The sequence below is a fragment of the Bos javanicus genome, chromosome 21, assembly GCF_032452875.1.
Source record: "Bos javanicus breed banteng chromosome 21, ARS-OSU_banteng_1.0, whole genome shotgun sequence".
NCBI lineage: Eukaryota > Metazoa > Chordata > Mammalia > Artiodactyla > Bovidae > Bos > Bos javanicus.
In genome coordinates this window covers 58,739,235-58,766,565 of record NC_083888.1, presented here as the reverse complement: position 1 = coordinate 58,766,565, position 27,331 = coordinate 58,739,235, and the positions used below count along the sequence as shown (strand labels likewise).

The 27,331-nt window shown below is 47.8% G+C and overlaps 1 protein-coding gene across 1 annotated transcript; it reads left to right on the top strand.

Moving 5' to 3' along the window:
- The first annotated feature begins 429 nt into the window (after nt 1–429).
- On the top strand, nt 430–27,323 carry LOC133234031 (serpin A3-8-like). The gene is given in 9 exon segments (XM_061394170.1): nt 430–506; nt 932–1,066; nt 17,372–17,460; nt 19,525–19,657; nt 19,659–19,971; nt 19,973–20,162; nt 22,146–22,419; nt 25,013–25,163; nt 26,750–27,323. Coding segments are annotated over 9 exon segments (1,590 nt in total). The 3' UTR covers nt 26,978–27,323.
- Nucleotides 27,324–27,331: the final 8 nt, after the last annotated feature.

Sequence of the window (27,331 nt, the reverse complement as noted above, 5' to 3'; positions counted from 1 at the left end):
CCCACAGGTTCCCATAGAAACCAGGCAAGGGAGCCGGGGTTCATGGGATATCTCATTAAACCCAATTCTGCAACAGAATCTCCCAGCATGTGGGCCAGTGATAATTTTCATGGTTGCATCAAGCTTGTACAGGATTACCTGCCTTCATCCCTGCTTCAGAATATTTCCCATTTCACATCTAGATGAAGAGGTGGAATCCCAGATGCCAGGTGATGTATCCACGGCCACGTGGAGACTTGGAAGCTGACTGGGTCCCCAGAGTGGTCTCTTACTGTCTTCCTTCAGAGTCATCCAGTGCACCCACAGGGGGCATGATCCCAGTGGGTTGACAATCTTCCTCCCTAAAATCAGGGAAAATTTCTGTGTGCAAAGTCATCGCCAGGAAAGGTCGACTGAACTCAGCACCCAGGTGGGGGGTCTGGGGTCAACATGGGGGTGAGGTCTGAGAGTGAGCTAGGGGCAGCAGCAGCCTCTGAGCTCTGCTTATCGAGAGTCATCACAGTCTGGTGAGTGGCCAGTAAGAAAAATTCTGGAATCATCACTTGACCCCACAGGAGGAATTCACCAGGGTTTATTTCTAGGGAGTCCCTGAAAGGCATCTTGAGGAAGCGAGGACTGAAAGATGGAGCAGCAGAGAGCCAGGAAAGGGATTTTCAGGCAAGAGAAGAGTGTGATCGAGGTCACGAGGGAGGGCAAGCCAGCACCACACAGGCTGTGCCCACATGTGTGGCTCTTGGGGCATGTGGGGTCATGGAACACGTGTGTGTCATGTGAGGAGGTGGCCGGCTCACCAAGTTGGCTGGGGCAGGGACTCCAGCCCCACCCGCGGCCCCACACTCACCTGAAATAGAAATGTTCGCCTGAACCTTAGAGAAGCTGGGGACAGACAGAAGGTCTGCAGGTACTTTGACACAGAAGCTTGTCCCTGCAGGGGGAATAGTGAGAGGCTGGCCTCCTGGAATAAGGCTCCCTTGGCACATTACCCACCTTTCAGCATCACCAACAGTGAGGAGAACAACCCTGAGTGCAGGATATGTGGGAATCCGTGCATGGAGGAGACAGAGCAGTGAGCATGGGAGGTGCTGGGACCTGAGCTGAGTCTCAGGTGTTTGCAGCCTGACCCCCTGAATTTCAGTTTCTTCCTTTGCACCCCCCTGACTGCTTAGGGTTGCCATAGAGATGAAACCAGAGATGCAGATGGCCATTCTTTATCCCTGGTGGCTCAGATGGTGAAGGATCTGCCTGCAGTGCTGGGGACCTGGGTATGATCCCTGGGAAGGGAAGATCCCCTGGAGGAGGAAATGGCAACCCACTCCAGTATTCTTGCCTGGGAAATTCAATGGACAGAAGAGTCTGGCGGGCTACAGTCCATGGGGTCGCCAAGAGTCAGACACGTCTGAGCAACTAACACTTAAATGAGGGAAGGCAGAGTTCATGGAGCCATGCTCCGGCGTCTCCTGGGACGTTTTCTCCTGCACCTCCTGCTGTGATGCTGTGCCCATCACCAGAGTGCAGGCCGGTTTGTCAACCTTGCCTCCTAGGAGCCTCTTTTATGACTCTTTCAAATGTCAAGGTGGCTCATTCATTTGGCTGGAGTGGTTTTTAAATGGTAAATATGAATCAATAGGACTTTCTACTTTAATGCAGCATTAACAGAAAAGTTAATATGTACTCAGCAGAAAGAGTATTTGCAAAACTTTTGCAACTCAAAAGCTTTGTCCTTCCTGAACTGGCTTGGCAGCAGGGGTAGCACACGGGTGGCCTCCAGCCTGAGTGCTGAAGCAGGGTGAACATGGGTTAGTGGGTGCCAGCCAGACTTCATTATCCTCCACATTTATTTATTATGACTGTATTTTTTAATCTGCTCATCCACTGTCTGGACATAAACATGCACAGGCTCACTTTTTTCCTTGACTTCTTGAGACTGTCAATTCTTCCTCTTGATGTTTACTAAAGGGAGGCACAGCAGGTGGTTATTCATGGTTTCATTCATTCATTCTGTTTATTTTATTTTTTAACTTTACAGTATTGTATTGGTTTTGCCATATATCAACATGAATCCGCCACAGGTATACGCCTACTTCACACTGACGATGCATTAAGTACTGGGGAATAAAGCGCCATCCTGATTTCAAGGACTTTTTTTGTTTGTTTGTTTCATATTATTATTATGGAAGAATTCAAACATAGACAAAAATAGAGAGGATGACTTTATGAACCCCACATAGATACAATCTACTGCAGTCACTATCAACACGGGACCAATGTAATTCTCTCCTACCTCCAATCCCTTTACTCCTTGGGTTGTTCGAAGGAAAACCTACACAGAATTTTATTTTTTATTTTATTTTATTTTGGCTGCATTGGGTCTTTGATATGGTGGGTGGACTTTCCTAGTTGTGGTATGTAGGCTCTAGAGAGCAAGGGTTCAGTAGTGGTGTGTGGTCTTGGCTGCCCCGTGGCGTGTGGGATCTTAGCTTCCTGACCAGGGATGGAACCCACGTCCCCTGCATTAGAGTGTGGATTCTTAACCACTGGACCATCAGGGATGTCCCTTTGACAGTGTCGTTGGACTTGAAAAGCTCTAATTTGGATGAAGTCCAATTTGCTTCCTTTCACTGTCTTTGCTCATGTTTTTGGTGTCAAATCTAAGAATCCATTGTCAAACCTAAGGTTGTAAAGATTTACTCCTTTGTTCTAGGAGTTTTTATATGTTACAGTTAGCTCTTCGATCCATTTTGAGTTAATTTTTATACATGGTATGAGGTAGGAGTTCAACCTGACCCACTCTTATCAAAGAATATATCACAATATATTTTCACTGAAGGTACTTATCTAAAGCTCCTTGAGAGCTGGGACTCTGACACTTCTGTACACCATTGTATTCCAATAAGACTGTAGTGATTAACAGATACTAGGTACTCAATAAATATTCAGTAAATAAATGAATGAATGAGTGAATACATTGCTATAGCTTTTGCTACAGAATGTGAACACTGATATGTTTAGGGCAGACTTCTAACTTTCTGTTTGTTTTCTTTTTGATTCCTCTTTATTTTTTACTTTTTCTCTTGCCATATTTTTGGATTATTTGAAGAGTTTTTATGTTTTTGTTTTACTCAACTGTTGGCTTATCAGCTATATTTCTTTGTCTTACATTTTTTCAGTAGATTAGAAATTGACAATAAATCTTTAACTTATCAGTGTGTACCTTCAAATAACATTATACTTCTTTGAGTAAAATGTAAGTAACTTACATCAATGTTTTTTATTTTTTCCTTTTGTACTTGGTGCTATTGTTGTCTTTAATTTATATACATTATAAACTCCACAACATATTGCAATTTGTTGTTGCTATGAACAATTGACATCCATCAAAGAGTTCCAAAATGAGAAAAAAAGTCTACTTTTCCTATTTTTGGTATTCTTCATTCCTGGGTTTAGGTACCAGTTTCTGTCTGTGTATTTTCCTTCTGTCCCAAGAACTTTCTTTTCCATTTTATGTAATGCCGGTCTGCTGGCAATAAGTTGTCCAGTCTCTTGTTTGTCTAAAAAAAAAAATCCGTACTTTGCCTTCAATTTTGAAGAATATTATTTTTGTGTATAGAATGTTGGTAATAAGACAACAACCATTTTCTGTTACTAATTCTTGCATTTCTGGCATTCAAGTCTGACTAGGCAGTTAGACTCACTCTGGGTGACTCCTGTGGTTACTCGTGGACAATGGCTGACTGAAACCATCAAAGGCTTCCTCACCCACATGTCTGGTGGTTGATGCTGGCTGTGAGCAAAGACCTCGGCCAAGCTGTGGTCAGGACACCTACATGAGTCCCTTGCATGTGGCGTGGCCCTCCTCACAGCGCTGTGCGAGACCACAGGTCCCACAGTCACTTGCACACCACCCACCATATTGGTCAAGGTCATTATAAACTACCACCCAGGGAGTGCCAAGGTCACACTGTGGGACAGAAAGTATGGTTTTGGTGCTCTCTGGAAAATTTATTCCTCCATGTGTTGTGGCTGTTCAGTCACTCAGTCGTGTCTGACTCTTTGCAATCCCATGAACTGCAGCACACCAGGCTTCCCTGTCCTTCACTATCTCCCAGAGTTTGCTCAGACTTATGTCCATTGAGTCAGTGATGCCATCCAACCATCTCATCCTCTGTTGCCCCCTTCTCCTCCTGCCCTCAATCTTTCCCAGCATCAGGGTCTTTTCCAGTGAGTCAGCTCTTCACATCAGGTGGCCAAAGTATTGGAGCTTTAGCATCAGTCCTTCTGATGAGTATTCAGGATTGATTTCCTTTAGGATGGACTGGTTTGATCTCCTTGCAGTCTATGGGACTCTCAAGAGTCTTCTCCAGCACCAGAGATTGAAATCACAATTTAGACTTATGATATATTGCTTTCTTGTTAGTCCTTTTTCTTTTCTATATATTTCCTACTTTGACTAAAATTCTATTCTTTTATCTTTTTTTTTTTTTTTTACCAATGACCATTTGGAGAATAAAATATACTTATATATATTTTTAATATTTATGTTCTTTTTCTCAGTGGTCATAATTGGATGTATGTCTCAATTATCTTTGGAAATTGCCGGGAGCCAGCACGGGAGATCCCACCCATGACAAGGTCATGTGGAAGAGCCATGACGAGCAAGGCAGATCATGACTCAAGGGACCCCCTGGATCTGCTTGAGCATCTACCCCAAAACCAGAATCTGTCTGTCTTACTATTTTGTGCCTTTCACCAACTCTTCTGACATTAACAGGGGGCTATTCCCAACCACCTTTCTCTGGAAAAAGTCAACTTAGGGCTTTAGTTAATAAGTCTCCTGGACATGATAGGAATGTTTCAATGCAAACCCCTCTGATGGCTTTCTGGCTTGCCTGACAGGTTTATCCAGACTCTTGCAGCTACGCATGTGATTGTTCACAGCCTCCCAACCGTGAGAGACACGGGAAGCCTACAACATTCTAAAAACATAGAGCCTTTTGAAGAGAGTTAAAAACGATTAAAGCAGTGCTAGTGTAAGATTTCATTGTTGAGCTAATGCTTGCTGCCAAGGGCCCATATCCCTTATCCATTGTGAACCTGGGAGTGCATTGGTTAACATAGTTGGAATGTAAGAAAAACAAGCAGTAGCCTTGGAATTAACCACATCAGACCTTTGAGCTAATTGGCTTTCTTTGTTGTAACTCACTGCACCTTTGCTCCGTGAGAATGTAACTCTGTTTAGCACTTTCTGAGGCTGACATAGATTAGAAATATAAAGAAAAAACACTTCAAGGGAAAATAAGTCTTCTGGTTGAGCAGCCTTTATCAAAAAAGGGTCATAAAATGTCCACAGGCCTCCAAGGCCAGAAGATAATGTACACAACATTGTTTATGGGAAAGGTATGCAGAAAAAATCCTGGTTTCGATAAAGACAAAACAGATGTAATGTTTGGGCTGACTCTGCATGACTTTGCATCTTTCATTTCTCTCTATGTACAAGTCAAGGTATAAAAGTTCCTTTTGAAAATAAAGTTATGAGCCTTGTTCACTGAAGCTTGGTCTCCCCGTGTCATTCTTTCCTTTCTTTTCTTTCTTTCTCTCTCTGTTCTTCTTTCAGGATGACTCGTTGGGGCACAGGAACTCTCTGAGTTCCCTTTTTTGCCTGGGCTTCTAAGACCCGATTGGGAAGGTGCCCTGCGTCTTCACCGGGGAGAGGGCGTCCTGCATCCTCACCCCACCGAGAGGGCACCTGTGGCCTCCATGAACAGAGTAAGTTCTGTGTCAGGAGTTTTATTGGCTTTCTGTGTAAACCAAGGAAGATTAAGCCTCTCTCTCTCCCCTTTTACTTTGCTTATTGCCAACACCGTCATCCTGAGGGATTCCCTGGATCCTGCCGGGGCTGGACCCTGGCAGGAAATTAGATACCAACTCTTTATTCCAATCAAAATATACTGTTTTTTCCCCACCAATTTATATTAACCTCCACCTGTCCCAAATCCCATGGCTTTTTCTCACCCTCATAAGATGAGACCATCAACAATACTTAACCCTATTTTTCTTTCTCAGTCTCTCTCTCTTTCTGTGTCTCTCTCATTCTTCTTGCTCCTGCCTTTATGAAACATTTGAGAGTTCCTTATTTCAATTGTTTTTCTTTGCTGTCCCTTGTGGTAGACTGAAAACTGGCTCACCAAAATATATCCAGATTTGAATCCTTTGAAATTTGTGAATGTTACCTCTAGGGCAGAAGAAAATAAAAGATGTAAGGGTGGCAGGATTATGGCAGATTTGATTAACTGAAGGATCTTGAGATGGAAGATAGGGAGTTTATACTGGATTTTCCATGTGAAACTTCAGAGTCATCACAAGAGTCCTTGTAAGAGATTGGTTCAAAAGAGAATCAACCCAGAGAGAAGGAAAATCGGTGTGACTATGGAGGAAGAGATGGGAGGGCTGTACCCACAAGTCAAGGGGTGTTGGCAGCCAGCAGCACGTGCAAGAAGCAAGGAGTGGAGGCTGCCCTAGAGGCTGTGTTTCAAGTCACCCAGTATGTGGCAGTTTGTATAAGCAGCCATAGGAGCTTACACACCACTCAGGCCCTGGGTTTTCTTAGGTATAAAGATGAAAGGAGCAGCATTCTCTCTTGCTACACTGTTGTGTTGAGTGCCACCTCTTGGAGATTCCTGGGAAGTTCTTTGTTCTCTGGCTTCCATGTTCTTGCTCAGCCCCAGGGACAACAGACTTAGCCTAAATATGTATGTTCATTTTCTCAGTTGGGTCCAGCTCTTTGCGATCCCATGGACTGCAGGACTCCAGGCTTCCCTGTCCTTTACCATCTCCCAGAGTTGGCTCACATTCATGTCCACTGAGTCAGTGATACTATCCAGCCATCTTGTCCTCTGCCTAGCTGCTGCTGCTTCTACTGCTAAGTCGCTTCAGTCGTGTCCGACTCTGTGCGACCCCATAGATGGCAGCCCACCAGGCTCCCCGTCCCTGGGATTCTCCAGGCAAGAACACTGGAGTGGGTTGCCATTTCCTTCTCCAATGCATGAAAGTGAAAAGTGAAAGTGAAGTTGCTCAGTCGTGTCTGACTCTTAACGATCCCACAGACTGCAGCCCACCAGGCTCCTCCATCCATGGGATTTTCCAGGCAAGAGTACTGGAGTGGGGTGCCATGCCCTCCTCCAGAGATCTTCCAGACCCCGGAAACTGACATCTCCTGCATTTCCTGCATTGGCAGGTAGACTCTTTACCATGGCACCACCTGGGAAAGATTGAAATTTTTCCTTCCTCTCAAGTCCCTTCCCTGGAGATTGACACAGACAAGATGTAATAATCAAAATCATCAACATAAATAAGAATCATACCTAAACAAAGAGGCAGTCATTTGTGGCCCACGGGGGGTTATCTAGTAGATTTTCTGCCTGTGGAATAAGCAGCAGCCACCTGGCCCCACCCAGGGAGTCCCATCTGAGGCCTTGTGGGACTGAACAGATGATTGGCAATCTGACTACCTGCTCAGGAGCTAGGAGAAGGAGGCTGGGGAAAAAGAAGGAAGCAGAGGATTTTTCAGGACAAGAGGCCATAGAAGAAGAGCAAGAAGGAGGCAAGAAGGCAGAGAATGAGAAGATTCCACTGGGGAAGGGTTCCCTGCAGTTGCAACGAGGGTGGGATGGAATGGGGAACTGGGAGAGGGGCAAAGAAATACACCAAAACCCCATACCACACATGGCTGAAAGCCTTGATGTGAGCCTGAACTACCGCAGGGAAAAGCTTCTTCACATCCAGAGTCCAGAGTTTGTGGACTCTGGAGCTCTGACCACCTCCCAGTAAAACCAGGTCCCTGGCCAAACCTCCCCACAGATTGTTTCTGTGTATCTCACAAGCTAAGAATTATATTTTACTAGAAATCAGCGAACTGAAATGGACTGGAATGGGTGAATTTAACTCAGATGACCATTATATCTACTACTGCGGGCAGGAATCCCTCAGAAGAAATGGAGTAAGAAATCATGGTCAACAAAAGAGTCTGAAATGCAGTACTTGGATGCAATCTCAAAAATGACAGAATGACCTCTGTTCATTTCCAAGGCAAACCATTCAATATCACAGTAATCCAAGTCTATGCCCCAACCAGTAACGCTGAAGAAGCTGAAGTTGAACGGTTCTATGAAGACCTACAAGACCTTTTAGAACTAACACCCAAAAAAGATGTCCTTTTCATTACAGGGGACTGGAATGCAAAAGTAGGAAGTCAAGAAACACCTGGAGTAACAGGCAAATTTGGCCTTGGAATACAGAATGAAGCAGGGCAAAGACTAATAGAGTTTTGCCAAGAAAAAGCACTGGTCATAACAAACACCCTCTTCCAACAACACAAGAGAAGACTCTACACATGGACATCACCAGATGGTCAACACTGAAATCAGATTGATTGTATTCTTTGCAGCCAAAGATAGAGAAGCTCTATACAGTCAGCAAAAACAAGACCAGGAGCTGACTGTGGCTCAGACCATGAACTCCTTATTGCCAAATTCAGACTTAAACTGAAAGTAGGGAAAACCACTAGACCATTCAGGTATGACCTAAATCAAATCCTTTATGATTATACAGTAGAAGTGAGAAATAGATTTAAGGGCCTAGATCTGATAGATAGAGTGCCTGATGAACTATGGAATGAGGTTTATGACATTGTACAGGAGACAGGGATCAAGACCATCCTCATGGAAAAGAAATGCAAAAAGCAAAATGGCTGTCTGGGGAGGCCTTACAAATAGCTGTGAAAAGAAGAGAAGCAAAAAGCAAAGGAGAACATCAAAGGAAACTATTAGCAGGGTGAAAAGACAGCCTTCAGAATGGGAGAAAATAATAGCAAATGAAGCAACCGACAAACAACTAATCTCAAAAATATACAAGCAACTCCTACAGCTCAATTCCAGAAAAATAAATGACCCAATCAAAAAATGGGCCAAAGATCTAAATAGACATTTCTCCAAAGAAGACATACAGATGGCTAACCAACACATGAAAAGATGCTCAACATCACTCATTATCAGAGAAATGCAAATCAAAACCACTATGAGATACCATTTCACACCAGTCAGAATGGCTGCGATACAAAAGTCTACAAATAATAAATGCTGGAGAGGGTGTGGAGAAAAGGGAACCCTCTTACACTGTTGGTGGGAATGCAAACTAGTACAGCCACTATGGAGAACAGTGTGGAGATTCCTTAAAAAACTGGAAATAGAACTGCCTTATGATCCAGCAATTCCACTGCTGGGCATACACACTGAGGAAACCAGAAGGGAAAGAGACACGTGTACCCCAATGTTCATCGCAGCACTGTTTATAATGGCCAGGACATGGAAGCAACCTAGATGTCCATCAGCAGATGAATGGATAAGAAAGCTGTGGTACATATACACAATGGAGTATTACTCAGCCATTAAAAAGAATACATTTGAATCAGTTCTAATGAGGTGGATGAAACTGGAGCCTATTTTACAGAGTGAAGTAAGCCAGAAGGAAAAACACCAATACAGTATACTAACGCATATATATGGAATTTAGAAAGATGGTAATGATAACCCTGTATACGAGACAGCAAAAGAGACACTGATGTATAGAACAGGCTTATGGACTCTGTGGGAGAGGGAGAGGGTGGGAAGATTTGGGAGAATGGCATTGAAACATGTGAAATGTCATGTATGAAATGAGATGCCAGTCCAGGTTCAATGCACGATGCTGGATGCTTGGGGCTGGTGCACTGGGACGACCCAGAGGGATGGTATGGGGAGGGAGGAGGGAGGAGGGTTCAGGATGGGGAACACATGAGAAATAAAGGAATAAAAAATTTAAAAATAAAAAAAAAAAAAAAAGCAAAGGAGAAAAGTAAAGATATAAACATCTGAATGCAGAGTTCCAAAGAATAGCAAGAAGAGATAAGAAAGCCTTCTTCAGCGATCAATGCAAAGAAGTAGAGGAAAACAACAGAATGGAAAAGACTAGAGATCTCTTCAAGAAAATCAGAGATACCAAAGGAACATTTCATGCAAAGATGGTCTCGATAAAGGACAGAAATGGTATGGACCTAACAGAAGCAGAAGATATTAAGAAGAGATGGCAAGAATACACAGAGGAACTGTACAAAGAAGACCTTCACAACCCAGATAATCACGATGGTGTGATCACTGACCTAGAGCCAGACATCCTGGAATGGGAAGTCAAGTGGGCCTTAGAAAGCATCACTATGAACAAAGCTAGTAGAGGTGATAGAATTCCAATTGAGTTATTCCAAATCCTGAAAGATGATGCTATGAAAGTGCTGCACTCAATATGCCAGCAAATTTGGAAAACTCAGCAGTGGCCACAGGACTGGAAAAGGGCAGTTTTCATTCCAATCCCAAAGAAAGTCAATGCCAAAGAATGCTCAAACTATCACACAATTGCACTCATCTCACATGCTAGTAAAGTAATGCTCAAAATTCTCCAAGCCAGGCTTCAGCAATATGTGAACTGTGAAATTCCTGAAGTTCAAGCTGGTTTTAGAAAAGGCAGAGGAACCAGAGATCAAATTGCCAACATCCGCTGGATCATAGAAAAAGCAAGAGAGTTCCAGAAAAACATCTATTTCTGCTTTATTGACTATGCCAAAGCCTTTGACTGTGTGGATCACAATAAACTGTGGAAAATTCTGAAAGAGATGGGAATACCAGACCACCTGATCTGCCTCTTGAGAAATTTGTATGCAGGTCAGGAAGCAACAGTTAGAACTGGACATGAAACAACAGACTGGTTCCAAATAGGACAAGGAGTTCGTCAAGGCTGTATATTGTCACCCTGTTTATTTAACTTATATGCAGAGTACATCATGAGAAATGCTGGACTGGAAGAAACACAAGCTGGAATCAAGATTGCTGGGAGAAATATCAATAACCTCAGATATGCAGATGACACCACCCTTATGGCAGAAAGTGAAGAGGAACTCAAAAGCCTCTTGATGGAAGTGAAAGTGGAGAGTGAAAAAGTTGGCTTATAGCTCAACATTCAGAAAACAAAGATCATGGCATCTGGTCCCATCACTTCATGGGAAATAGATGGGGAAACAGTGGAAACAGTGTCTGACTTTATTTTGGGGGACTCCAAAATCACTGCAGATGGTGACTGCAGCCATGAAATTAAAAGACACTTACTCCTTGGAAGGAAAATTATGACCAACCTAGATAGCATATTCAAAAGCAGAGACATTACTTTGCCAACAAAGGTCCATCTAGTCAAGGCTATGGTTTTTCCTGTGGTCATGTATGGATGTGAGAGCTGGACTGTGAAGAAGGCTGAGCGCTGAAGAACTGATGCTTTTGAACTGTGGTGTTGGAGAAGACTCTTGAGAGTCCCTTGGACTGCAAGGAGATCCAACCAGTCCATTCTGAAGGAGATCAGCCCTGGGATTTCTTTGGAAGGAATGATGCTAAAGTTGAAACTCCAGTACTTTGGCCACCTCATGTGAAGAGTTGACTCATTGGAAAAGACTCTGACGCTGGGAGGGATTGGTGGCAGGAGGAGAAGGGGACGACAGAGGATGAGATGGCTGGATGGCATCACTGACTCGATGGACATGAGTCTGAGTGAGCTCCGGGAGTTGGTGATGGACAGGGAGGCCTGGCATGCTGCGATTCATGGGGTCGCAAAGAGTCTGACACGACTGAGTGACTGATCTGATCTGATCTGATATTATAAATTATATTATGAAAATATTTTAAAGTTACATTTAACTTTGATTTGAAAAGTTTGCTAAAACAAAAAGGAGAAGGAAGAGGAAGCGGGGGAAGAGAGAAGGTGACTGAATGTGGCCTTAAAACGTAAAATAGTTGCTATCTGGCCTTTTACAGAACACATCTGGATTATGGACCCCAACTCCATTAAGGGTGACATTCCAGAACTAGAGAGACGACTCACCTTGAGCCCTGTTTTGTTCCCTCCTGGATGCCCAGTTTCTAGGTGAAAGCCTGGCTCATGAAACCACCTTTTGTAAATATTTGTCAGATAAAAGAAGTGGGGTAGGAGATGATGGGTCCTGGGCTACATAGCTGGGGTTTGTCAAGTGGAGTAAAAATCAAGCTTTGTTCTCTCCCAGACACTCCAAGGACAAAGCTACCAGCAGAAGCTGAGCTGCTGAAGTAAAGAGATGAGGCGTCCACTCAGAGGCTCTGCTGAAGTAAAGAGATGAGGCGTCCACTCAGAGGCTCTGCTGGAGTAAAGAGATGAGGCGTCCACTCAGAGGCTCTGCTGGAGTAAAGAGATGAGGCGTCCACTCAGAGGCTCTGCTGGAGTAAAGAGATGAGGCGTCCACTCAGAGGCTCTGCTGGAGTAAAGAGATGAGGCGTCCACTCAGAGGCTGTGCTGAAGTAAAGAGATGAGGCGTCCACTCAGAGGCTGTGCTGAAGTAAAGAGATGAGGCGTCCACTCAGAGGTCCAGGAAGACTTCCCTGTCTGCATATGCACAGAAAGGCTTCTTGGGGGTCAAAAAGGAGGGACCCCTACCCCACAATAAGTGTGGACATGCACCCAGAGGCCTTTTCAGTGGAATCCGTCTTAGCAAAACGTTGAGCACGCATCTTGGGGAGGGACCAAGGACCCAGTCCGGTGTGAAAAAAGAAACAACATAACTGGCTAAGTGTAAACAAAGACCCAGAAGGACTGTCCTGTATAAGTGATTTAAATCACCTTTTCACTTCGCTTCTCATTCAGGATGCTGCCGCTCCTTTCAGGGTGTGTATTTCTGTCCTGCTTCTGACTTAAAAAAACGGCTTCTCTGTGCTCCCCCATACACTGCACTATCTCTTTAGTAACAAACTTTGTACCTGTTTGGCACGTTTTGCCTCATTGAAACAGTTTTGCTTTCAAACAGGGTACAAAATCAGAGAACTTTGCTTCTAGCCTCTAACCCTTGATGGATTGGCAGTTAGGTTCAATGCCTGGACAGGGAAATAAGATCTGTCCCTCCCAGAATAGATGGAATAAAGGAATGAGCAATATTATAAATGTGCTTGTAACCTATACCGTCCATGGGTAACAAGGACAAAAATGAATATTAAAAATAAAAATCTGTGGAACCTTCTTTCTATGGAGCAGAAGTTGGTCTCTGTCTTGGACAAGACCCTCCATGCATTCTGGGAGAAATGCTTCCATTCACTTCACACAGAGGAAGAACCAATCTCAAATCTCTTCTGTATCATAATTTCCTTATATTCTCATCAGTACCTAGAAAACAGGGTTCCATGACCATCCTTGCAAAAACAGTGCATGTGGAATTGAAGAAAAAGCCAGTATCAAAAACCCTGCAAGTTGCAACTAAGACCCTCTGCAGCAAAGTAAATAAATATATATTTTTAAATAAAAAAAAATTTTTTTAAACAAAGCAGACCAGTAAGCTGGAGTCAAGATTGCTGGGAGAAACATCAACAACCTCAGATACGCAGATGACACCACCCTTAAGGCAGAAAGCAAAGAAGAACTAAAGAGCCTCTTGGTGAAAATGAATGAGGAGAGTGAAAATGTTGGCTTAAAATTCAACAGTCAGAAAACGAAGGTCATGATATACAGTCCCATCACTTCATGGCAAATAGATGGGGTAACTGTGACAGACTTTAATTTTTTGGCTCCAAAATCACTGCAAATGGTGACTGCAGCCATTAAATTAAAAGACACTTGCTCCTTGCAAGAAAAGCTATGACAAACCTAGACAGAATATTAAAAAGCAGACACATTACTTTGCCAACAAAGGTCCATCTAGTCAATGCTGTGGTTTTTCCAGTAGTCATGTATGGATGTGAGGATTGGTCTATAAAGAAAGCAGAGTTCCAAAGAATTGATGCTTTTGAACTGTGGTGTTGGAGAAGACTCTTGAGAGTCCCTTGGACTTCCAATCGATCCTCAAGGAAATCAGTCCTGACTATTCTTTGGAAGGACTGATGTTGAAGTTGAAACTCCAATACTTTGGCCACCTGATGTGAAGAACTGCTGCTGCTAAGTCACTTCAGTCGTGTCCGACTCTGTGCAACCCCATAGGTGGCAGCCCACCAGGCTCCCCTGTCCCTGGGATTCTCCAGGCAAGAACATTGGAGTGGGTTGCCATTTCCTTCTCCAATGCGTGAAAGTGAAAAGTGAAAGTGAAGTCGCTCAGTCGTGTCCAACCTTCGAGACCCCATGGACAGCAGCCTACTAGGCTCCTCTGCCTATGGGATTCTCCAGGCAAGAGTACTGGAGTGGGGTGCCATTGCCTTCTCCAGTGAAGAACTGACTCATTGGAAAAGACCCTGATGCTGGGAAAGATTGAAGGCAGGAGGAGAAAGGGATGACAGAGGATGAGATGGTTGGATGCCATCACCGATGGATATGAGTCTGAGTAAGCTCCAGGAGTTGGTGATGGACAGGGAAGCCTGGCATGCTGCAGTCCATGGGGTTGCAAAGAGTAGCACACAACTGAGCGACTGAACTGAACTGAGACTAATGAGGACTATAGGAGCTCAGGGAGAGGCTGAGAGATGGCCCTGGAGCATTAGTGTGGAACTCCAGGGGACAGAGGACATCCAGGACAAATCAGCCCCCCACAAACATTCTCAGCAGCACTCAGAAAAACAGAAAATTCTTTAGCTTTACATCAACTGGAGTTCAGACTAAGTCAGTTCAGTCTTAAGGAAATGGGAACACTTGGGGAAAATATTGGGGCAACAATTAGCACTGATGTGTAATGTCCATTCTCATGATGCGCTCAGCATATAGATTAAACAAACAGAGCAGACAGCTCTGTCCTACTCCTTCATGAGACATGCTGGGCTGGATGAGTTACAAGCTGGAATCAAGACAGACGGGAGAAACATCAACAACCTCAGATATGTGGATGATACCACCCTAACGGCAGACAGCAAAGAGGAACTACAGAGCCTCTTGATGAGGGTGAAGGAGGAGAGTGAAAGTGCTGGTTTAAAACTAAATATTAAAAAAACTAAGATCATGGCATCTGGCCCCATTACTTCATGGCAAATAGAGAGGGAAAAGGTGAAAGTAGTGTCAGATTTCCTCTTCTTGGGCTAGAAAATCACTGCGGACCGTGACTGCAGCCATGATATCAGAAGCTGTTTGCTTCTTGGCAGGAAAGCTATGCCAAACTAGACAGTATGTTGAAAAGCAGAGACATACTCTGCCGCCAAAGGTTCGCACAGTCAAAGCAGTGGTCTTCCCAGTGGTCATGTACGGTTGTGAGAGCAGGACAGTTAAGAAAGCAGAACACTGAAGAATTGATGCCTTCAAACTGTGGTGCTGGAGGAGACTTCTGAGAGTCCCTTGAACAGCAAGGAGATCAAACCAGTCAATCTTAAGGGAAATCAAGCCTGAATACTCATTGGAAGGACTGATGCTGAAGCTGAAACTCCAGTATTTTGGTCATCTGATGTAAACAGCTGACTCACTGGAAAAGTCCCTGATGCTGGGAAAAACTGAGGGCAGAAGGAGAACAGGGCATCAGAGGATGAGATGCCTGGATAGCATCATCAATGCAATGGACATGAACTTGGGTAAACTTCAGGAGATGGTGAGGGACAGGGAGGCCTGGTATGCTGCAGTCCATGGGCTTACAGAGTCAGACAGGTCTGGCCAACTGAAAAACAACAACAAAAATGTCCATTCTCATTTTCTCTCAAAGTAATGCATGTTTATCTGGGACATGGCTACACAGTGTAGAATGTTGGCTGCACTGAACAGCCTCCCCTGCAGCTAGGTGTGGCCTGGTGACCAAGCAATGGCCAATGGAACAGAAGTGGAAATAACATAGGCAACATTTAGGACATTTCTTTCAAAGGGAAGGTTGTGCTTTTCCCTTCCCCACTTCCCATTAACTGGAAGGTTGACGCAGCAATGGGCCTCCTGGCAAACAAACCTTAGTAATGGAGAGCAACAAGCTGGAAGGAACCTGGGTCCCTGCCAAAGTGAAATCCCCATGTCTGCCTGCAGACACTGCCTGCATCTGGAGCTACATGAGAGGGAAGTAAATTGCAACCTTGTTTCAGCCACTGTTTCTTAGGGATTGTGTGTAACTTAATATATATTATCAATTCTGCTGTATATGGAGCCTGAAAGGACGCATCATTTCAGAAAGATGCGATCAAACTCTCCTTGGTCACCTCAGTGTCTTACAGTCAAATGAATGTTTATTATGTCCTCTAAGGATGCAGCACAGCACAAAACAAGTCAAAAATCCTGTCTTAACAGAGTTTACATTTAGAATTATTTCACTTAACCTTTTAAGACACTCCTCCTTTCCCAGGGAAATGCATCTGCCTTTAGAGATGAGAAGATGAAGGTGGAAGGGTTTCCATAAAGGTTTTGAGGTCACACAGCTGGTGAGTAGACTTTCAGGATTCAGGTTTATCTTCTGCCAAAGCCACATTCTCACCACTAACACAGTGATCTCCAAACGGAGTTCGGTGAAGTCCCTAGGGGTAACAGAGGTTTGTCGTGGTCTTTCATGGATGGATGGTTGTGAGTGTAAGAGATGAAGGGGTAGGTGTTCCCCCGCGAGCACAAGAAAGGCCTGAGATTAGTTCAGAGAGTGTCCTAGGAGACCCCAGGGGCAAGAATGAGGGACAGCCGGCAATTGAAGTGAACCAATAGTGAACGGCAACGAGACAAACCAAAGCATGGCAGGCCCCCAAAGACAGATGGCACCAGATATCAGAGGTCTCAGACACTTGTGCTTTTGACACTCTCAGGGACCCTCGGGCGGAACAGCCCTGTCTGGGAATGGGAGCGCATCTCAACATGCAAATCGAGCCATATTCACATAAAGGGTCCTGCATTTCAATTTTGTCTGAGTTTGTGTTTGGGGATCCTGATCACACACCCACACTTGCACACACACATCAAGACAAGTGAGTCATAGAAGAAACGCAGCGTTAGCCAAAGATGACCCGGAGTGACACAGCTCTGGGGAATATTTTCAAATATTCTTTCCATTTTCTGGGTTTTTACATGGTCTTTAATGAGGATATGACAAATGGGGGGGAAAAACTAAGAAGAGTCAATATATATATATATTTTTTTAAAGAAAAACAGTCAGAGATATTTTTCAATGTCCATTTTTATATATTCTGAGCTTTCACACACCCCTCAATGGATTTTCTTAAATGGGAGAAATCACTCTCAAGGGAAATTTCTGTTTATTTTTAGTTTAGGTCTTCTGGTGGAGAGGGACAAAAAGTGAGTGGTTCCTGTAACTAGGTTGTTCAAATAGATCTAATAAACTCTGTTACTGGAAATGGGAGGCTGTGAATTTCCAGTCAGAGGACATACATTTCACAAGCCTGGGAGGAGGGCTTTGCAGGATAAATAGGCAGCAGCACCCGGGAAACTCCAGCATCCGGGCAGGCGGCGGCTCTGGATCCACTGCCCACAACCCGCTCTCGCAGGCAGGTAATCCGTGATGCTCCCACACTGGGAGCCAAGGGACCCCTTTCCCAGGGTGATTCTGGCCTTGATCAGGGGTTGGTAGAACTTGAGGCATAAGGGAGGCGGGAGGACATGTGTCTGATGCTGGGAGGGTTCTGAGTCTTCTGAAAACCAGTCCTCTCTCTGGGTCTCTGTTTTCATCCTGCAAAGGGAGGGATGTGCCACCATGGCTTCTGGGGGCATTTTTGCTTTTGAGTCTTTGGGTTTGTGATTCGAGCCAGCTGTGCCCCATCCAGCTGTGCATCCAGCGTCAGGTCAGAGGTCCTCCGAGGGCCCTGAGGTGTGTCTCCTTGCCTGGCACAGGGCGCTGCTCTCAGAGAGTCCTGGGGATGGAACTAGTGCACCAGGTCCCTCTGGGCAGAGGCTGCGGGGTCTCCAGGGGGGTTTTCTGGGTTCCATTGTCTCTCCAGGGACCCTGGCAAGCAGACAGGAGCTGAATCTGCCCAGCACTGAAAAGACAGACGGCTCAGAAACAGAGCCAGCCCTCCAACCTGGCCAAATGCTTCTTTGGTTGCTTAGTTACAAGTCGTGACCGACACTTTTGGAATCCCATGGACTCTAGCGTGCCAGGCTCCTCTGTCCATGGGATTCTCCAGACAAGAATACTGGAATGGCTTGTCGTTTCTTCCTCCAGGGGATCTTCTTGACCCAGGGATCAAACCCACGTTCCCCATGTCTCCTGCATCGGCAGGCAGGCTCTTTACCATCTGACCCACCAGGAGAGCATCTGGCTAGCTATTTTTCCAGGAAGAATTTTGGGGGAAAATGTTTAATTCTTTGTGAAAGAAACCGTTGCATCAGCTCTGCATAAACAAACTTTTGGGAAGATTGATCGCCCCTGTCCTCAGGCTTGCCCGTAGGCCTTTCCCCTGGGCTTGAGACTCAGCTCAGGCTCCTCCCTCCCACCTCTTCCTTGCCTTCCCTCCCCGCTCACCACCCCTGCAGTGCTCTCTCCTCTGAACCCTGAGATGAGGGGCAGAGACCTAAGGGAAACAGTCCTGTTTGCTGAGGTCACAGCTTTGATCTCGGTCTCTCCTGAGGCATCTGGGCAGTAGCTCGGTCCTCTGTCCCCAGGGATCACAGTCTGGCTTGTAGAGTCCTAGACAGGGTGGCCAGTGGAGGGGGTGACACGTCTGGATCTCCTCTTAGGAGCCCACCACCTTCTTCCTGTACGTCACCTGAGCCATTCCACATGTTGGACGGAGGTGGGAACTGAGGATCAGGGAGGTGCAGTCACTGCTCGTCACCACACAGCACTCACAGTGGTCCAAAAGACATCCTCGACCAGGTCCCTGAGACTCTGAGCTCACCCTGCTTCTCCCCACTAGGAGGCCTTTCCCGGTTCTTGTTGGGAGCACCCTTCATATGTCCACGTGGCAGGGGCTGAGCAGAACGCTCTGCCCTCCTTGTTCTTTACACCAGCCCTCCTCAGGGCAGCCAGGCTCCAGCACGGCTCCCGCTGCCTGTGACAGCCTCTCTCCTGAACCCTCACTGTGACCAGGCACCTCGACGGGAGAGCCTCCCTGAGGTCACACCCTTATCCTCAGAGGCGGGGAGAGGTGCTGTGTCCTCTGATCAGTGCAGGGCTCCTTCCTGGGGGGACAGAGAGGGGGCATGGTGGGAAAGGAGCCCTGCTTCCTAGACCCTCTGACAGTATCAGCTCCCGGGAAGAGGGAGATGGGTCTCGCTGGACAGCACCTCACACCCATCACCAGCTTCCCCACCCTGGAGCCAGGCACCCCAGGCTCCTCACCCCCACTACTCCACTGCTTGCTGTGTGACCTTGGAAAAGCCCCTTCCCCTCTCTGTGTCCAGTCTCTCCACTGGGGAGATTGCTAACAATCACAGCACTTGATCACAGGGTGAGAGAGAGCCCAGAGCCTCCTCGTGTGTTGGGAGCCCAGCAGGGTGCCTACCCCTGGGAGGTCCCAGAGCAGCAGGGCAAGAGAACAGAGACCACGGGGGATAGAGGGTAGGGGTTGGGACGTCATCTGACATGCAGAGACTAAAAGGAGCTTTGCTTTTCAGATGTGAGGGCAGAGAGAATGTCCCCCCTCCTGGCTCTGGGGCTCCTGGTGGCTGGACTGTGTTCCAGGGTCCACTGCCTCCCGGAGAATGTGACCCCAGAAGAACGGCACAAAGGGACGTCTGTGGATGGCCACTTTAGCCTCCAGCAACACTGACTTCGCCTTCAGCCTCTACAAGCAGTTGGCTTTGGAGAACCCCAATAAGAACGTCATCTTCTCCCCTCTGAGCATCTCCATAGCCTTGGGCTTCCTGTCCTTGGGGGCCCGTGGCTCCACCCTGATGGAGATAATGGAGGGTCTCAAGTTCAACCTCACAGAGACCCCCGAGACAGAAATCCACCAGGGCTTCCAGCATCTCCTGCAGATGCTCAATCGACCCAGCAATGAGCTGCAGCTGAGTGTGGGCAACGCCATGTTTGTGCAGGAGCACCTGATGCTTCTGGACAGGGAAGTTCAGGGAAGACGCCTGGGTGCTGTACTCCTCTGAGGCCTTCCCCACTGAGTTCAACGATTCCAATGCTGCCATGAAGCTCATCAACGACTATGTGAAGAATAAAACCCAGGGGAAAATTGAAGACTTGTTCAAGAACCTTGACTCCCTCACGAAGATCATCCTGGTGAATTACATCTACTTTAAAGGTGAATACCTGGATTGGGGTTGAGGGAGATGCACATATAGTTCTCAGGCTTCAGAATCATTTCTAACCCAGCTCAGCCCACTATGTTACCAGCAACCCACTATCGAGAAATCTCCTCGTGGCTTGGGGGGCTTAAACACCAAGGCCCACTCTGACTATAGTCTTTGTCTGTTTTAGCTTTTTCCAAATTGCTTTTCTCATTGTAGGGCAGTGATTCCCTTACGTGAGGCAGAGGGATGCTTTTTTTTTTTTTTAATTTATTTGTTTGACTGCCTTGGTTCTTAGTTGCAGCACGTGGGATCTCTTGTGGCAGCAGGCAGATTCTACAGTTGTGGCAGGCACGCTCAGCAGTTGTGGCAGGCTGGCTTTGCCTGGAGGCGTGAGTTATCTTACGTCCTGACCAGAGGTTGAGCCCGTGTCCTTTGCATTGCAAGAGGGATTCTTAGCCACTGGACCACCAGGGAAGTCCCAGAGGGAGACTTTATTCTGAGTTAAACTTGCCTGCCTGCCAAAAGAAGGAGAGCTTTCCTTTCAGATCTATCCCGTGGGGGATGGCGACTCCAGCTTCCTCCCTGATGAGACACTTTAGAACACGCTCAGGAAGGCCTTGGCTCCGCACACTGCGGGCTGTGTCAGACGTGGGGTCCCTCTAAACAGACCTTGTCTCTGGGGGTTGAGGTGGGGCTGGTGGCCATCTTCCCAGTGCGACAGCCTCTGAGCAGCCTGGCCATCTCAAGATTCTTCAGTGGTGGGCTTCTGCTATCCTGAGGCAAGACCACATCTGGGGAAAGTCTTGGGGTTGGACAATATCTGGGCCACAATATCTTCTTTTTTTTTAATTCATTTATTTTTTAATTGAAGGATAATTGCTTTACAGACTTGGGTTGGTTTCTGCCAAACATCAATATGAATCAGCCATGTTCCCTCTATACACATGTTCCCTCCCTCTTGAAACTCCCTCCGGGACACAATATCTCTCCAGATTCTAGCTGGTCCCGTGCCCAGTCCCATGGATAGCAAGTTGCTATGACAAACCTCAGCCAGGAGACTCATAAGAGGCAGAGTGAAGGTAGAAAGATTTCACCCAGGGAGCCAGCAGTGCAAAAGGGACTCAAAATAGATAAGGCACAAAAGATTATCATTGAATCATGAAATGGTCAGGTGTCTAAGAGACCCTAGCTGAGGGGGACAAGTTAGCCCTGAGTTAGGGGCTCCTGGATGAGTCCAGGGATGCCCTTCCTTCATCTGTGTTTTCATCTGTAAATAAAGGGACGGGATGGCATTTGCTTCGAAAAGGAATCCAGGCATGACGTGCCGTGTTTGTTACCTGTATCTCGCATGCTTTCTTCTCCTAACAACCCACTCCATCTTGAGAATTTCTCCTCTAAAATCTCCTCCCCAGGGGCACCCTCTCTGTCTACTCCTGCCTCTCCCCATGGGGACACAGGCAGGGATGGAATCAAAGAAGGAGGTGGGGATGGATACACACCCCAGAGCCCTAATCTCCCATAGAAGTCCCTGCCTCAGCAAGAGACTCATTCTCCTGGGTGGAGACATCTGTTGACCCCACCCTGCCCTCTGGGTCCCCGTGTGGCTCCTGCTTCAGTTGGGCTCACAAGGCCATGGGGACGTGTGTCCTCCCTACAAAGCCAACAACTAACCCCTGGTCACTTGTTCCCTTGAAGGACCAGGAGGTCCCATATCTCCCCAGGCCCAGCCTCATCCCCATCTCTCCCTTGCCCTCCACATTGCTGTTGACTTTGCATGTAGCACAACTAACCAGCTTTGTTTCATGCCCCACTTCTCAATCCTGACCTGCGGGGTTCACCCCATCCCCAAGGGCTTACCCATCTTCCCAGGTGTATGTGCACAGCTGGCAGGCCCACCCCCAGAGGCACGTGGTGTGGGGCGCTGCTGGCGCAGGCAGGGCCGAGGAGGGAGAGACTTGCACTCACAGACTCCTCACCTGTCCGCCCGCCTCCAGCCAGGTGGAAGATCCCCTTTGACCCCAAGCGCACTGAGCAGGCAGAGTTCCACGTGAGCGAGAACAAGACGGTGGAGGTGCCCATGATGAGCACTGGGAGCCTGGTGACCCCTTACTTCCGGGACGAGGAGCTGGGCTGCACGCTGGTGGAGCTCACATACACCAGCAACGACAGCGCCCTCTTCATCCTCCCCGATGAGGGCAAAATGCAGGACCTGGAAGCCAAGCTGACCCCGGAGATGCTGACAAGGTGGCGAAACTCCCTGCAGCCCAGGTGACTCCCCAGGACCCGGAGCTGTGGGTTCACCTGCCTTCTCAGTCCTTCCCCCTCTTCCTGGACTCCTGACCCCCAGCAACAGGGCCTCAGGAATGTGTGGGACTGGGGGCAGACGTGGGAGAGCCTGTACTGAGATATCCTTGCCCTTTGCTGCCTGGGTGGCTCTGAGCCTGATTCTTTCCTTCTGGAAGATGATGGCGTCAGAGGGGACAGGGCCTTCCTCTCACACTAACACGTGCTGTGTCGTGAGGATCCTCAACAAAGCCCCCAACATGCGTGCTGTTGTCTCATGTCCCCACCTCTTGGGTGGGGGAGCAGATGGATTTGTATCAGCTGAGGGCTGATTGATTGATTGAGAAGCTATTGTGTGCCAGGGACTAATTATGCTCTGAGGGTAGGTCAGCAGATAGAACAGTAAATTCTCTGCCCTCGTGAGCTTACTCTGTGATTGAGATAAACCTACAGGAAATAAATGTAATGAATAATTTGGTGTGTTGAATGGTTAGAAAGGGAGAGACAGGGATAGTAAAGCAAAAATAAATAAATAAATAAAATTGGACCCAGAGGTATTTTGTGATTGTAACTAGGGGCGCCCTTAGGTGGTGTTTGAGGTGAGGGACTGAGCCATGCAGATGTGCTGGGAAAAGCCCTGTTGGCCGAGAGAACAGCCAGTGCAAAGCCTCTGAGGCAGGAGCGAGCCTGGTGTGGTTGAGGATTAGTGAGGCCAGAGCAGGAGAGCAGAGGGAGTGAGGGGGGAAGCTGGGAGAGGTCGGGGTCCTCAGGGAGGACTAAGGTCACCTAAGGCCTTGCAGACACTTTGACTCCCCCACTGTCTAAGGGAAACGGAAACTCATCACAAGGTTTTGGGTCAAAGAGTGAAAGATCTGAGCGATGCTTTAAAAGGATCACCGAGGGTGCCGAGTGGAGAGCAGATGGCAGAGGACATGCATGGAGGCAGGGAGGCAACCAGGAGCCCAGAGGGGTCACCCAGGGAGGGTGCTGGGGGCTGGACCAGGAGGAGAAGGAAGCATGGGGAGGGGTCGAGTTCTGGGTAAATGGAGGGTAGACACACAGGCCAGGAGGTGGGATTCAGGAGACCCATTTCAGGGGGACAAGGGGAGAGGCAGTGCTGGGCCAGGGTCTGCAGGGGCGGGTAGGGAGGGGGTGAGGGCAGCGTGAGGGGGGCGGGGGTACCCCAGACCCAGAGTCCCACTCCCAGGCTCACACTCCCCCGGCCACTCCCTATGCTTCTCTGGGGCTCAGCTCCCTGCTGTGAGGGGAGGGGTGTCCTTGACCCTCTGTTCTGAGTGCGGGATCTGCAGACCCAGTGGGGATGGATGTGGGAGGCACTTCATAAACATGGGGGACTGGAGACCTGCATGCATGTGAAGTAGAGGCTGTAGCCCCTTCTCAACTCCTGTCCAGGGGACCTGAGGCTTTGGGGCTCCTGACTCCCAGCCTCCCCTTCCTGCAGATCCCAGGAGACTCAGGACAGGGGACCCCCTCGCCCTGCCTGTGCTCCTTTCCCAGCCCTTCCTTCTCCAACCCCAAGGGCTACCACAGGGCAGCGGCCCAGTCAATAGCTGTAAATGGAGAAAATATGCATCAGACACCTTGATTTACAATCACTGAGGAGACATGTATCTATACATTCCTGGCCCATAAAGGATGCTCAGTAGGAATTTATTGACTCGTGTATAAAGGGGGGAGGAAGGATGAATGTAAGGAAGAAAGAAAGTAGGTCAATGAGGAGGAACAACTACCTCCCTGTTACAAGGGACCCAAGGTTTAAGAGAAGCCTCAGTCTCCTCGCATTTAGCATCTGTCAGACCAGTCACCATGGTAAGAGTCTTAAGGGAAGTACAGACAGAGAGATGGGGAGGGAACCTGGGGGTGGGAGACAGCATCTCTTACCCCAAGAAACTGCTGGTGGCTCTGCTCAGATGCAGCAGCCCTGCCCGCAAGGAGCTCACTGGGAAGGCAAGACAGAGACTCTGAATTGGATGATTCAGGCCCCCCAAACCCTTGAATGCAGCCCCAAGCCCTTCATGTCCCACTGTTGTCCCTGCCAAGCCCCTCACCACCTTGCAGCAGCCCCTCTTTCCTGCAAGTGCCTCCACCTGCCTTGTGGCCTCCTCTTCAACCAGCCCACTCTTTCCCCTCCCCAGGGACTCAAACTGGATGCCACCTCCTGCAAGAAGCCTTCCTGGTGACCCTGGTACATCCCTCCTGGTGCTCCCTCCTCCCCCTCCCCCCAGCACGGTCTCCCAGCAGCTGTGGAATCCGTGTTGGAGAAGGGTGATTCCTGAGCCCTGCAGGCTTGCAGGGGAGAAGCAGGGCCAGGTGGGGGCAAGCCCACAGCCCCTGCCTTGGCATGCTGCCCTGAAGGTGAGAAAGCTGCACACAGGAATGTATAATGAAGGAATTAAAGAGAGTTAGCCTGAGGAATCTGGAAACTGAGGAAAGGAGTGCTTATTCCAGGGAGAATGGGGTGGATGGAGACGAAACCCAGGAAGACCTAGCTGAGATGTGGGAGAACGATGAGCACCAAGTTGAGTAAACCATCAAGTTTATTTTTCTCACCTCCTAGATTGATAGATACCATCTACCTGCCAAAGTTTTCCATCTCCAGTGACTATAATCTGCAACACTTCCTTTCTGAGCTGGGCATCCAGAAAGTCTTCACCTCTGAGGCTGACCTGTCAGGAATCACAGATGTCATGGACTTAGAAGTTTCCCAGGTGAGTTTTTAAACTTTGAACATTTCATCTTCCACATGGGAGCTTGAAAGGTGACAGCAAGGCAGACCTTTGGGTAATCTTGAATTTGCAGAACAACTACATTGCTTATTACTCAGATCAGTTCAGTTCAGTTTAGTCACTCAGTCGTGTCCATCTCTTTGAGACCCCCATGGACTGCAGCATGCCAGGCCTCCCTGTCCATCACCAACTCCCAGAGTTTACTCAAACTCATGTCCATTGAGTCGGTAATGTCATCCAACCATCTCATCCTCTGTCGTCCCCTTATCCTCCCACCTTCAATCTTTCCCAGCATCAGGGTCTTTTCCAATGAGTCAGTTCTTCGCATCAGGTGGCCAAAATATAAGAGCTTCAGCTTCAGCATCAGTCCTTCCAATGAATATTCAGGACTGATTACCTTTAGGATTGATGAGTTTGATCTCCTTGCAATCCAGGGGACTCTCAAGAGTCTTCTCTAATACCACAGTTCAAAAGCATAAATTCTTCAGCACTCAGCCTTCTTTATGATTCAACGACACCTGTACATGACTACTGGAAAAATCATAGCTTTGGCTACACAGACCTTTGTCGGTAAAATGATGTCTTTGCTTTTTAATATGCTGGGCATTACTCAGTTACCCTGCCTGCAACCCTCAAGCCCAGGGGAGCTGGGTTATAACCATCTTGGGGGCTAGTTCTACCTTCTTTGTAATGAATTTTGGGATAGACATCAGTCTTGGGAATGTGCCTGAGGTGGAATCAGCTGTAAACCCCCATCCCTTGCAGCACCTTTTACTGCCTATGGGATAAATTATTAAAGCCCTTAGTCCTGAATCTTGTCATTTTTAAAAGACATGATAGTTCTTCGCTCCTGTGCAGTGCTCAGCAGAGCAGGTAAGAGGTAATAGGTACTAACAGTGGCTCAGGGCCATCATGATCAGTATACACTAAGAGCAGGAGAGAAGAACACCAGAGGTCCTGGTACTGCGATCCGAGAAGCAGAGAAGTCAGAGTGAGTGAGGGGGGCGGGTGCTGGGCAGCCCTGCAGTCTCCCCTGCACCCACCTGCCGGGGGACCTGATAAAGCAGACACAGATGCTATGGGGCTTTGTGGTCCAGGGATGGGAAGCCAATCCTAGGCAAGGTGGCTGAGGGACACGTCAGCTGGGGCAGGAGAGAAGCAGAAAGCAGTGCTTGCCCATCTGCTGCTTTGACATAGAGGGATTGTGGACAGTTCCCGGAAAGAAAAATGCCTCTATCTGCCCCTCCCCTTACACTAGGGAGTGTTGGGGACAGCAGAGTCTCTGGACTCAGACAGAGGGGATTCAGATCAGGGAGCCCCTGCTCTTTGCTTCTCTGACCCTGGGCGCAGGACTTACAGCCTTTGACTGCACTTTGCACAGCTGTGGGTCATGTATATGTGAACCAGCTGACAGGTTTGTTGGGAAAAACAAAGTTGAAAAGGTAGACAGCATAGTGACAGGCCAGTGGCAGAAGGTGGATGAATAGCAGTCCCCTTAGAGGTGCTCAGGCGACTGCTCACCTCCGCCCACCCCGTCTCCAATCCGTAATACTCTGCTGCCCCCACAGATGGTCCACAGCGCTGTGCTGGACGTGGACGAGGTGGGCATGGAAGGAGCCGCTGCCACGGGAGTAGAACTTTCCTTCAAGTCCGCATTTAGAACTATTGTGCGTTTCGACAGGCCCTTCCTGATTGCCGTAGTTCTCAAAGACACCCAGAGCATCACCTTCTTGGGGAAAGTCACCAACCCCAATCAAGCCTATAGCTCCGCTCTGAGCTGTGGGTGCCCTCCCTAAGGAGCAGGATGCCCAGGTCCCTGGGTGCAGCCTGGCCCCTGGGCACTGAGGATCCACCCTGCCTGTCCCCACCTGCTCACCTCTGGGAAGGTGACAGTGATGATGCTGGGGCTCTACATGCACAGGGAGTCTGCGTCCTAGTCACGAGGAGGCTTCTTCGACAGCAGTAAACCACCTTCCTTGGACTGCACTTCTTCCTGTGTGTCTCTGCCCTGATCCACCTGACTCCATGCCCTGCTGCTGCCTGGGCCCCGAGGTCAAGCGCCCAGACCTCCCCACCCCTGGGCCCCTCTGCTTTAGACTCGTCAAAAGGCCCAGGAGCGGGCTCTGTGCCTGTGACCGAGCCCACTGGAC